This window comes from Hypanus sabinus, chromosome 22, assembly GCF_030144855.1.
Source record: "Hypanus sabinus isolate sHypSab1 chromosome 22, sHypSab1.hap1, whole genome shotgun sequence".
NCBI lineage: Eukaryota > Metazoa > Chordata > Chondrichthyes > Myliobatiformes > Dasyatidae > Hypanus > Hypanus sabinus.
In genome coordinates this window covers 44,850,601-44,863,437 of record NC_082727.1, presented here as the reverse complement: position 1 = coordinate 44,863,437, position 12,837 = coordinate 44,850,601, and the positions used below count along the sequence as shown (strand labels likewise).

The 12,837-nt window shown below is 41.3% G+C and overlaps 1 protein-coding gene across 11 annotated transcripts in view; it reads left to right on the top strand.

Moving 5' to 3' along the window:
- Positions 1-3,315: 3,315 nt before the first annotated feature.
- Positions 3,316-12,837, top strand: part of pwwp2b (PWWP domain containing 2B) — a 68,437-nt gene continuing 58,915 nt past the window's right edge. For all 11 annotated transcript variants that reach the window (XR_009507470.1, XR_009507469.1, XR_009507471.1 and 8 more), the window contains exons 1-3: positions 3,316-3,432; positions 4,205-4,678; positions 6,978-8,603. Coding sequence is in view for 4 of the 11 variants with exons in the window: in XM_059947637.1 (XP_059803620.1) it covers positions 4,521-4,678; positions 6,978-8,589 (1,770 nt within the window). In the remaining 7 variants the exon portion in view is untranslated. The remainder of the gene's footprint in view (positions 3,433-4,204; positions 4,679-6,977; positions 8,604-12,837) is intronic.

The following is a 12,837-nucleotide window of genomic DNA, read 5'->3' as shown; positions in this document are numbered from 1 at the left end:
TTTATGCTTGCATTGACCATTGCATTGACCATCAAAACATCTCCCACAACCCCTAATGACCCTGTGATTTTGGTCACTGATGCCGACAAGAGAGCATGCTTCGGGAGGGAGAACCAACAGAAAGCATCTAACCCAGAGAGGGTACCCGGCTGAATACTAGAGACCTGTGCTGATCAACCAGCTGGATATCTTTAACTTTTCAATTTGGTGGACTAAAGTACCCACCTGCTTCAAGTATACCGATGCCTTAGAAGAACATGTTACTCTGCTTCAATGTCTATTGTCTAGTAGTACTTACATCCAATGTGATGAAGTGCTTTGAGAGGTTGCTGAAGAAACATGGTAACTCCTGATGAGAAGCGACTTGGATCCACTCCAATTTGATTACTATCATAACAAGTCAACAGCAGATGCCATTTCATTGGCTTATCGCTCAATCCTGGAACATCTGAACAGTAACAAAGCATACAACAGGATGCTCTTTATTGACTACAGTTCAGCATTCAATGCTATCATTCCCTCAAACCTAATCAATAACCTTTAGCTCCTAGGCCTCAATGCCTCCTTGTGTAACTGGATCCTCAATGTCCTCACTTGCAGACGCCAAGCAGTTCGAATTGGTAATGTAGGGTAACATAATTGGTGGAAATGTACTTTATTCACAACCACCAACATTGAGTTGAGTTTCACTTTAAGAGCTAGTCTGACATGATGATGGTATTACATAAAGAGTTTTTAGCAAGCTTTGGGTTCAGTTTTGTGGTGTTCATTAAGTGAGTTGCTACGGCTTTTCTGAAACATAAAACGCTTCTGCCATTTTATTTGCGAAAATCTACATTAGTGACCCTGATGCTCCAGGGTGATTCCAACGTTATTGAACATGCCGGCTAATGTAACTGCTTTGAGACTGCTGGAGTTTTGGGAGCAAAATGCCGCTGTTTGGTTCATGCAAGCCGAGGCTCAAATCACACTTCAAGAAATCTCCGCCGACAACAGGAAATATTTCTATGTTGTAACTTTGCTCTGCAAATCCATGGCTGCAAGAGTGGTGACTCAACTAGAACACCTGCCTGAACACAATAAATATCAAATTGCTGAAAACTCACTTTTTACAGACATGTCAGGTCCCTAAGCCATGGTTTGACCATGTCAATGTGGACCTTGTTGGTCCTCTTCCCTCCTCCCATTGTTTCATATACCTCCTTATCGTAGTGGACCATACCACCAGGTGGCCAGAGTTTGTTCGTCTAGCATTGATGATGGCCGCTGATGTAATTCCTTTTCACCTATTCCCACCTCCCATCATGGCATACAGCACTCTTGGGTTCCTGTTGACCCTCATTCTTCCTCGTTTGCTTTCGTCCACCATGATGCACGCCAACATCCCCTTAGGTCCCCTTACGATGGCCCATTCTGCATTTTGGAACGGAGAAAGACTTTTATCATAGATAAGAGGGGTAAACATATTTCAATAGGTCACCTTAAATCGGCCCGCCAAGATATAGCGGATTCTGCTACCATGCCCCTGCTGTCATGGCATGACCATGAGCGTGTTCACACACCTCTGGACAAGCCAAAGGCACCTGCTGTTCCTCCACCCTGGGGACATAGGAGCCGAACTAGTTGACTTGGCTGAGCTCCAGACAGGATTTTAGTGAATTCTGGAGGGTAACATAATTGGTGGGAATGCACATAATGCACAACTACCAAAAGTGAGTTGGGTTTTACTTTAAGAGGCTGGTCTGATATGATAACAGCATTATGTAAATGGTTTATCGTGTGCTTTGGGTTCAGTTTTTTGGAGTTCAATAAATGAGTTGATATGTCTTTTCTGGAACATAAAAGCCTCCACTGCTTAATTTGCAAAAACCTACTGTAACAACATTTCCTCACCAATCTCCCTCAGCACAGACACAACCACAAGGCTGTGTGGTTAGCCCTCTGCTCTACTCACTTTATATGTATGACTGAGGCTAAGCACACCTCCACTGCCACATTCAAGTTTACTGATGACACCATTGAGGTAGGCCATATCAAAACTGGTAACAAATCACAGCAGTGCCCCTACTTTCTCAGAAGCTGGTGAAGATTCAGCATGTAAGATAAAACTTTGACAAACTTCTATAGGTATGGGGTGGAGAGTATATTGATTACTGGCATCATGGCCTGGTATAGAAACACCAATGCCCTTGTATGGAAAAGCTTACAAAATCTGGTGCATATAGTCCAGTCCATCATGGGTAAAGCCCTTCCCACCACTGAGCGTTTCTGTACAGAGTGCTGTTGCAGGAAAGCGGCATCTATCATCAAGGACCCCAACCATCCAGGCCATGCTCTCTCCTTGCTGCCACCATCAGGAAGAAGGTGCAGGAGCCTCAGGATCTGTACAAATAGGTCCAGGGACAGTTATTCTTCCTCAGTCATCAGGCTTCTAAACTTCACTCACCCATCACTGAACTGTTCTCACAACCTATGGATTCTTCATCTCATGTTTTCGATAGTTATTGCTAGTTATCTATTCTCTTCCTTTTTTGACATAAAGTTGGTATCTTTGTGGAATCAGCTGCCAGTGAAAGTGGCTGAGGCAGGTACAATAGGTAGAAAGGTTTAGAAGGTTGTGGGCAAACCACATGCAAATGGGACCAGTTTCCACAGACCAGTTGACTTAAGGGCCTCGTTCCACCTTACATTATTCTATGACTCTGTCACAATGATCACTTCTATCTTTGCTCTCCCTAAAATGGAGGGTTAACTTTGTGAGCAACAAAGGGTTAGAAAAGGAAGGTGTTTCATTGCAGTTAAATGCTGTAGAAATGGGGGGGGGGGGGGATGAATCCTTGAACAATGTTGTTAATGAGGGGTCATTTTGGAATGCTGAAGGGGTGAGGAAGGGATGTGAAGTTATACAATGATGAAGGTGATAGAGATGGCAAGGGTGGATAGAGAGACCACTTTGGGTTGGCTGTTTCGAGTGACCAAAGGCCAGTTCCTTCGACGTTCAGGCTGGGAAAGAAAAGTCTGAAGGTAGAAGGGCGGGAGTTTCATTCTGGCATTGCTTTTTTTTTCTCTCTGGCGCTGGTGGAGCTCAGCTGGGCAAGCAAGTTCAATGGTGGGAATTTTGCTTTTAATCTCTTTGTAAGTTTAAGAATATTTTTGTTGGTAACAAACTGCGAAGTCAGCATGATAGCAATGGCAAGTGAACTCGCTTGCAATGTAAGCAACAAACTTGAGATTGACAGTATTGAAGGACGTGTAATCGAGCCGCGAGAGGACGCTGTCTAGCGCTTCCGCAATCCATCCTTTACATTGCTTTATTAATCATCGTGTTCATTAGGCCACTGTGGGGCGTTTGATTCTGGAAGCTTTAAAGACTTCAAATGGTGTACCTCCAGGAAACCGTGTACGTGTAGTATTCAGTCCGTGCATTCTCAGGTATTATTTATTGCTCTTTTTAAATAGGACGATGCTTTAAACTGTGTTCTGTGCGTGCTTTCAAAGTAAAATCTATTTTATTCCCCTGATTTGTTGAATATAAATATATCAGAATCTTAGAACGAACAGTTTAAAGTTTTTTTTGTCAATTGATATGACTTGGTGCTTCGTGGGCCAACAGGGATGATGCATTAGCCTATTGTCCTAAATTAAATGTTTTATTTTAAGCCTAATCATATAAAATGAATTGAAAGATACATATGTTAAGACTGTACTCACTGTTTTAAATGTAAGGATGAAAGGATCTACGACGTAGATACTTTAAAATCACGTTGGTAGTTGACAGCGCAATTGTTAATACTTTAAGGTTAAAGTAGGCCTGCAGCCAAAGCATAAACCACTTTTGTTGAGTCTGGAGAGATTAGTTTTTAAAGATCATGGAATATTAATCGTAATCCAGGATTGAAAGAGAGCAACATAGTCAAATATAGACAGCTGTTAAGGCCAGTGCGCTTAAATTTCCATATATTGAAAACAAAGAAGACGGTTGAATCCTAATTAAGCGCCTCCCTAATTCTCTCTAAACAGTTCTGCATGGATGAGATTATATTTAATGCTGCAAATTGGAATGTGAACCCAAGGAAGTGGATCAGCTATGTTTAATCTCATCACAATTGTCTGTGTGCGGGAAGCGCGATTTTCTTGCGAATGATTGTCATATGCAGTGAACGGTGAATTGTTTGTAACGTGTTTTTCCTGGTTTCACTTGCAGGGAAGAACGGTGCTTTTTCGTCCCCCTCCCAAGCGAATCTTCCCCAGCCTGTGGTTCACGCTGCACTGGCGATCGTGTGCGTGAGTGCACGCAGCTGTTTGTCTCGAGCTCCGGGACCAGGCGATGGGACGCATGCGTCAGGCACCCGCGCTCCGCTCCGCTCCGGGCCGTGCGACTGAGCGAGCCTTTTGATTGACAGGTGGAGGGCGAGGCGCGGGCACGGAGCGACGCTCGCTCCCCGCTGCGTCACCCTGCCCCCCCCACCCCGCCCCTCCCCCAATCACCCCCCGCACCCCAGCATTGCCCCGCCAGCAACATGGCGGCGCTCAGCCCGGAGCCCGGAGCCGCAGCGGGGCTACGAGCCGGCGCCCAGCTCTCCGTCACTGTGGAACACGTCGTGAGCGGCACCTTAGTGGTGTCCACCAACTTCGGAGGCAGCAGCTTCACCGGGATCCTGATAGACATGGCCAAAAAGTAAGTCCTCTGCCCTCCCCACTCCCCCAACAACCACCCCTCCCTCTCCCGTCAATGCACACATTTTATTTAGATGTAAAACAACTCGAGTTTGAAGCCACCCACGCTCTACAGCAAACACTAGGCCTTTCAGCACAAGGGAGATGGGTAATTGGCGTTAGATCAGACACAATCTGCGATGATTCTGCTTTGCAAAATTTGAGGAATTAATTCTTTGAGTGCTATCTAGTGTGACCTAGTTCATAATAGAAACAACTATTCTACCATTCTATATGGACATCACGTTGGCAGTCTGATTGAATCCTATATTTTAGATGTCATCCAATCAAGAACAATGCTAAAGAAAGGCACTTTTATACAATATCATCTTTTTCCCAAAATGATGCTATTTTGGCATCTGATTGATAGTTTGGGGCACTGAGCACTGAACTTGCTTCTCTCTTAAATCATGTCATGCCTTCAGTTCAAAGCAGCAGATTCCTTTAAGCAGTTGATATACACCAAATTACAGAGTCTTGACCCAGTTCTCTAATAAAAATCCATGCATAAATGGTGTTTTCATTTGACTGATGAGATTGCTGATTAACTATGTAATTGTTCAAATTTAAATTTTATTTTGTTTTTTTATTTTTTGGGTTGTCAACATTGCCCTAACCTAAAATCACATTGAAAGTCATGAGATAAAAATTCCCTGCATAAATTTTCTTTTGTAAGAAAATCATGATTGGAACTTTGCTCATATTGGCTGAATGTTTTGTATTCCAACTAGATGGGGATAGCTACATCTGATTAGATGCTCTCTAGCACTGTTGACATTCTGTTGCTCTTTAAAGTCTTATTTGAGTGAGTTTTTTGGTGTATCTTTTTGTAGTCAATGCATTCCTTCAGAAGCTGCAAACAAAAGAAGTGCTGGTTCAACTGAGTAAGGATTTTGTTATGGCTGATCCTTTCAGTATAGTTCATAAAAATTAAGTGTAAAAGTTTACTATTTAAAGGACTTTGGTGCCTTTGCAGAGTACAGATGGGTCTTCAATATCAAATTAGTTTAAATTGGCTCTTGGTGAACTGGAAGAGGACTTTCATGAGGCACAATATGTACTTGCTCTACCATTTTTGAAGTTCTCAGGGTTGTGAGATAGGATACTAATTATCTCCATTGCATTTTACTTCACACTGTTGAGCATAGTAGGGTTAGGGTTGGATTTGTTGTTTGGCCTTGTGTTGCCCTTTCTGAGGCGCTCTCTTTTAAAACAGGATAAGCTCCATGGAATCAGATCTGGAGCTTCCATTGCTGTGGAGCAGGTGCACTGCAGTTGAAACCCTTTTCCCTAGTGAGTCCATGCTATTAAAATGCAATGCAAGCCCTAGGTTCTCTATCAATTTGTGCAAGAGTGATGTTGACTAGAGTGGCGACAAGGAAATTGTTAGACATTAAAATAAACAAGTTTCAGTTCCTTGATTTGTTCATGGAGATCATTTTGAAGATAGTGCACTGCCAATAAGTGCTCAGTTGCTGCTCACCCCCTCCTCTGATAAAGTACTAATTCTGAAATCAAATAAAACCCATCCTCTTGCCCCAAAATAACCATAATTGTTAAATTGACAGGATTGTTGCAGCTACAAATGACACCTAATTCACTTCTAGGCAGTTACCTGTACAAGAGAAGTGTTTTTCATTGCAATGTCAAATTGTATATGCCAATAAAATAAAATTCTTAAATTGCTAACTATCATAAACAGGACTTTGTAATAATATACTCATAAGTGTGATCTGTAGCTTGATCACTTTCAGCTTCGTCATTGTTTGCAGGAAATGTAGGAAAATTTAAGGAGTCATTGCATTCTTTTTATTTAAAAACTCATTTGTAATCTATTCTCTGCATATATTGTTTGGCCATGTTTAATTAAAAGTTGGAAATATTTAATAATATAAGTAGTATGTAAAGTAGTTCAATATGCCATCCTACCTTTTAATTAAAATTTCAGCACTGTGTATTTTGTAATTCTGCTTTGTTTTAACCCCCTCTGCAACTGCAAATAAAAACTGAAACCATTCATATGAATTTAGGGAATCAAGACTGCAAATAAAAGCTATTTTCAGTGGCAAGGTTCCACAGAATCTGGCATTCTATTTATAATCAGTACAAGCCTTTATAATTAGATACTAGTTAAAATTTCAACCATTTAATGTGAACACTTTCTTGTAGCCATGCAAGAAATGAGTTACATGGTCTAGATTTTGCTTTTTATTCTGTCAGTATGCCATTAACTCTTTGTTTCTCGAATACTTTTCCACCAGGTCTGGTTTGTATGGTTTACTACCAAACCAGTTTCCTGTTGAATCATGCACCAGTGAACTCCTTGATGGGAAAGAACAGCCAGTCTGTCAGACTGAGTCTCAGCTCTGCAACTTGCAGCATCCCAAGATGTCAAACAGAGAACAAGTTTCACCTCTTCAGCCATTACCAAAAACTGTGCCTTGCTTTCCACCTTATTGTGAAGGTGTACCTCTGCCACAACCTCTGGTATTGAGACAAACTTACAATCAGTGGGTTCCCCAGCCTCCACCTCGGACAATCAAACGCACCAAAAGGCGCCTGTCAAGGAATCGTGATCCTGGTAAGCTTATAATGAGCACCATTAGATTGCGACCTAGGCAGGTACTGTGTGAAAAGTGCAAAAACACACTAAATCGTGAGGAAGAGGATGATGATGACAAAGATAGACACAGCAATAAGAATGACAAAAAGACTAGCATGGAAGAAAATGAAAAGAGGAAATCTGAGGTAATGTGTTGCGAAAATAGGAAAATAAAAAAGGAAAAGAAAGAGGATAAATTTTCTAGTGAGATGGTGCATCGAAGCCCAGTAATTAAAATATCATACAGCACTCCTCAAGGGAAAGGAAAGGTGGTGAAAATTCCATCACGGGTACATGGCTCAGTTGAGCCATTTTGTCCTAAACGGTTAGTTCAAAATGAAAGTGTGGACCAGGACAAGAACACACATTGTGATGAGATGGAGGTTCTTCAAGAAAAGTCGTTTTCTAGTCCATCTGGAACCATTCCAAAGCTAAAACTAACTAGGCCTTTGCATTCCATGGCAGACATCCCACCACCTAGAATTCGATTAAAACCTCATCGGCTCAGTAACGGGGACAATGTTGCAATTTATAAGGCTGAGCTTGTAGATAATATAAATAGTGAAGTGCAACCTGCACGGAGATCAGATAGTGGTGCACTTCATTCTGAAGAATCCACAGGAAAGAGTTCGGTGGAGACATCAGGGAGTTCTGGAGAGGAGGACCAATGGAGGTATAAAAGGAGTCGTCGAAGCAAGGATCAAGATGATCTGACTGTATATTTAAGTTATAGGAAAAAAAGAGCAGATTCATCAAGTTTATCAGTCTGTAGTAATGATAGTCTAGATGAATCGAAGTCTTCTAGTTCAGAAATAACTTCACCAGAAATATGTGATTTTGCACCTGGAGATGATGCATCTGTGTCATCTTCTTCCAAAGAAGAAAAGACTGTGCCACCCTTAACTGTGAGACTTCATACCAAAACTGTCACAAAATGTGTAACAACCGAAGGCAGGACTATATCCGTTGGCGATATTGTATGGGGGAAGATTCATGGCTTCCCTTGGTGGCCTGCACGCATTCTTGGCATTAGTGTTAACAAGAAGGAAAATGGGACTCCGGTGTGGCAGGAAGCCAGGGTGTCTTGGTTTGGATCACCTACAACATCGCTGCTTTCTGTGTCAAAAGTCTCGCCATTTTTGGAGTATTTTAAGTTGAGGTTTAACAGGAAGAAGAAAGGAGTGTACCGCAGGGCGATTACAGAAGCTGCAAAAGCAGCTGATCACCTGACACCTGAAATCCGATCTCTCCTTTCGCAATATGAAACTTAACTGAGCCAAAGCAGGTGAGTGATGGTAAAGCTGGCTTCTTGAATTTTATTACATGTATAATACAATGGTATAGTTTTGGATATGAGCAGTAGGTAATTAGTTACATCATAAAGTGTGACCAAAAGACTTTTTCAGTCTTTGAGACCTTGGCGGTTCATAGAATCATGGTTTGGAGTTTCTGTGGTTAGATACTATTTTCCTGCCAGCAACGCTGTAATTTCCTGGGATGGTGGGTCCAAAATCAGATTAAATATCTAGATTAAATATCAGTTATAGACTGAAATTTATGAAGACTTTCCTCAGATAAATGGTTAGCTCTAGACATAATATTTTTCCCACTTATTTTACCTATCCAGTTAAGTTATTGGAACACAGGTAGGTTTTTGTATAGTATTGAGTAAATATATGCCAGCCAATGGGTACTTGTACACTAGGTGTCCTTACCAGGCCTGGTCTTATCCAGTGTTTGTGATACAGCATTCCTCATTCCAATGTTCTAAGTGCTTGCACATCAGAATGGTTCTGGCTTATTTTTGTATTCATTTGTGAATAAGTTTGCTCAAGATGGAAATCATTCAGCAACTCTCCTCTCAATTTTTCTATAGTCTCAATACCTAGGCCACAATCTGGAACAGTAGTGCAGCAGGTGGTGCACTGCTATCTCGCAACTGCCGTGTTCTGGTTTCACTTCTGACCTTCGGTCTGAATAACTGCGTAGAGCATTGTTCTGCCTGTACTGTATGAGCTTACCTGGGTTGCTTCAATTTCTTCCCAAATCCCAAAGACATTTCTCATTGGTAGGTATTTGGCTACAGTGGATTACCTCTTGGTATACAAAAATCAAGATAGTTATGTAAGGGAGGATAGATTAAGGGGGAAAATAAAAGGATGAATGGGATTACTAGGAGAATTAGTATAGACTTGGTGGGCAAAATGGAACTCTTCTACCTCTGAAGAAATGAAGTTAGAACCATTATTTTTAAATGAGCATTGATCCTAGAATATGCTGGAAATTGTTCTCCTAGAGAGTTCCACAGCCTTTGATTACACTGGATTGGAATGCAGCCAATTCATAATCCACTTAAATTCTTACTGATTGCAGAAGGCTTTGTCTTGTTACCCATTGGGTTGAAGCATTTCACCTGCGTACTGTAATTGCTGGTATTTCCTTTTTTCTGATGAGTGACAGGATTGGTGAAGCTGCTCATCGGTCATCAAGGAGCAGACCTGGCTGCGTTGCTGTGTCAGGGGGTGGAAAGTCTCCTGCTCTCAGTGTAGGTGAGCAACTTCAGTGGGCCAGACACTGAGCTCTGTTGCACGAGAACTCCCGAGTGGTGGAAAACTTGTCTCAGTGTTGTTGGTAATTGCTTTACCATTGTCACATGCTCTTGAGATACAGATGGTTCCATACAAAAGTTCCTTGTGGCACTTGAGGGTGGTGGTGGGGGGGGAGGGGAGAGGATTGCAGAATGTAAGACCATAAGATGTAGAAGCAGAATTAGGCCATTGGCCCATGGAGTCTGCTCAGCCAGTTCATCATGGCTGATCCCTCTGCCTCAATCTCCTGCCTTCTCCCTGTATCCCTCTGGCTGCCTGTGGCAACGGATTACAGAGATATACCACCCTCTGGCTGAAGAAACAGTGCTATTAATTACAGAGGAAGGTGCAGTGCAGGTAGATAAGGTACAAGGGCCATGGCGAGTTATGTTGAGGAATCAAGGATTCATCCTTCATATTTAAATATTTTGTCTTTATTGTACAAGAAGTGTGTTCAAGAGTCTTACAACAGCAGGGCAGAAGCTGCCCTTTAGCCTAGTGGTCTTTTCTCAAGATTTTGTATCTTCTGATGGGAAAGGGAGAATAACTGGGTGTCACTTCTAATATGTCTTCCTGAGGATGGGAATTGTAAATGGTGGGGGTTGGGAGGGCGTGCAGAGTGTGAGAATGGAGGATGGTTTTCATGATTATTCATGGATATTCTTATATTTTCTGTTTGGTTAGAAATAGAAAATACAAGTGATATAGATCACTCTGGTTTTGGCCGTTGGCTATATCAGAGAATTGCAGGCACACTCTCACGATTTTTCATCTTTTACTTCAAATATAGTCAGTAAATGTGACTTCCTGCTGATGATAAAATCAAAAAATGCCATTATCAAGGTCTGAAAAATGAATGTAGATTATAGAGGTTACAGATCTTGTGACAATATATAGATTGGGGTGGGGGGGGGGGTTTGCTCCTAGTTGGTTGCAGTATGCAATTTGTGGAGAAAGCTGAAATGTATGCCAGAAGATGTACAATTATTTTGTATGTTTTCTTCCCTGGTTGAGCATTTAGTGATGTTAAAATGTTTCTACATATAATTGTTGCATGAGGAATTTTGGATTACTTGTCAGTACTGTTTGTACTGAACTATTGTATGATTGCTCATGAGGTGGATAATGGTTAAGTTCATTCAGCTTCCGAGAGTTTTTGTGCATCTGGCTGTTGATTTTTTTTTATGAACAGTTGATCAGATAATCCTTTGATCCATTCAAATTTGGCTAATACCAAATGTCCAACTGTTGGGACCTATCAACTTTCTGAACCCTCCTTTCTTTCTCCTGAGGCCTCCCATCCCATGATCCTTTTCCTTCTCCAGCTCTGTATCACTTTCGCCAATCACCTTTCCAGCTCTTAGCTTCATCCCACTCCCTCCGGTCTTCTCCTATCATTTCACATTTCCCCCTCCCCCCACTACTTTCAAATCTCTTACTACCTTACCTTTCAGTTAGTCCTGACGAAGGGTCTTGGCCCGAAACGTCGACAGCACTTCTCCCTATAGATGCTGCCTGGCCTGCTGTGTTCCACCAGCATCTTGTGTGTGTTGTTTGAATTTCCAGCATCTGCAGATTTCCTCGTGTTAACTTCCTGAATATCACTTGTTTCCCTTGTTTTGATCATTTCATGGATAGCAGTCTTGACTCAGTCTTGAGTCAGAGATGTTGCCAAGGATTTGCGAGACATAGCCCACTTTTCCAGTCTGGCTGGTGATTTTCTGGACTTTTAAGGTTGTTTTCAATTCTATCCAAAATTAAAAATGTAATTATCAAAAGTTAATCATTGATAGTGGAGACCATAGCAGGTGGTTGAGTAATTGCCACAAAAGTGAAGTGATGTAAAGAAGTCATTTAACATCCTTGTCCTATTGAGCCAATTTTCTCAAACAGTAGGGAATCTGCAGATGCTGGAAATTCAAGCAACACACACAAAATGCTGGTGGAACGCAGCAGGCCAGGCAGCATCTATAGGAAGAAGAGTCTCGGCCCAAAACGTCAACAGTGCTTCTTCCTATAGATGCTGCCTGGCCTGCTGCTTTCCACCAGCATTTTGTGTGTGTTGCTTGAGCCAGTTTTCTGTCTAGTATGAGGAGCCTTTTAGAGAGCCAATTACATTTTCAGTTGTCATCTGGCACCCATCAAGGTAAAAAAGCTTTTGCTGTGATCACTGCAGATCACTATTATATGTTCATTTCCTTTTAGTTGCTCACTTTAATTTTGTATTTAAGTATATTCATATCAATGTTCAGAAGTGTTTCACTAGTTAGCAATTTTGGTGTTTCTGTGTGTACTTTCTTTTGCCCTTGAGATTAGAGATGACTTTTAATTTTTCTGTAGAATGATTTGTGAAAATTACCTATTCCTCCTTGCTTTTAATTTATTGATCTATTGTTAACTAAACCAATTACTTTTTCCAAGTTTAGTTGCTTTTGTAATATTTATTGATATGATACTTCATGCAGCCTTAATTTGTTGTTGCTGTCAACCACTGTGCATTCATCAGGACAAGGTTATTTAAAATTGCACATTCCTGGCACTGGCTGGAAGAGTGATGATTGCGGTGGTCACAAGTCACTTTGATATGGGCCATCATACTTTGCATAGCCTTTGAAGTGAAAGCAAACTTGATTTGAACTTTTTTTCAGAATATATTATTGGAGCTAGCTGCAAGTGCTTGAGCCTGATTTGAAATTGTGATATGATTTTCTGACTTGTTAATATAATTTTGGGTTGTCACTTGAACTTTTAATTGCCTTCCAAGATGTGCAGTACTTTTGTCCTAAAGGTTGCTGTAATTAAACTATTATTACTCCATGTTCTTGTGTTGCATTTTATCACAATAATTTTAGTGCCTAATGAAGTAATCGGCATTAAGTATCATTGTGAGTGAAGTCTTGTTTTCTCATTAGTGATTAAACTTGCTAACTT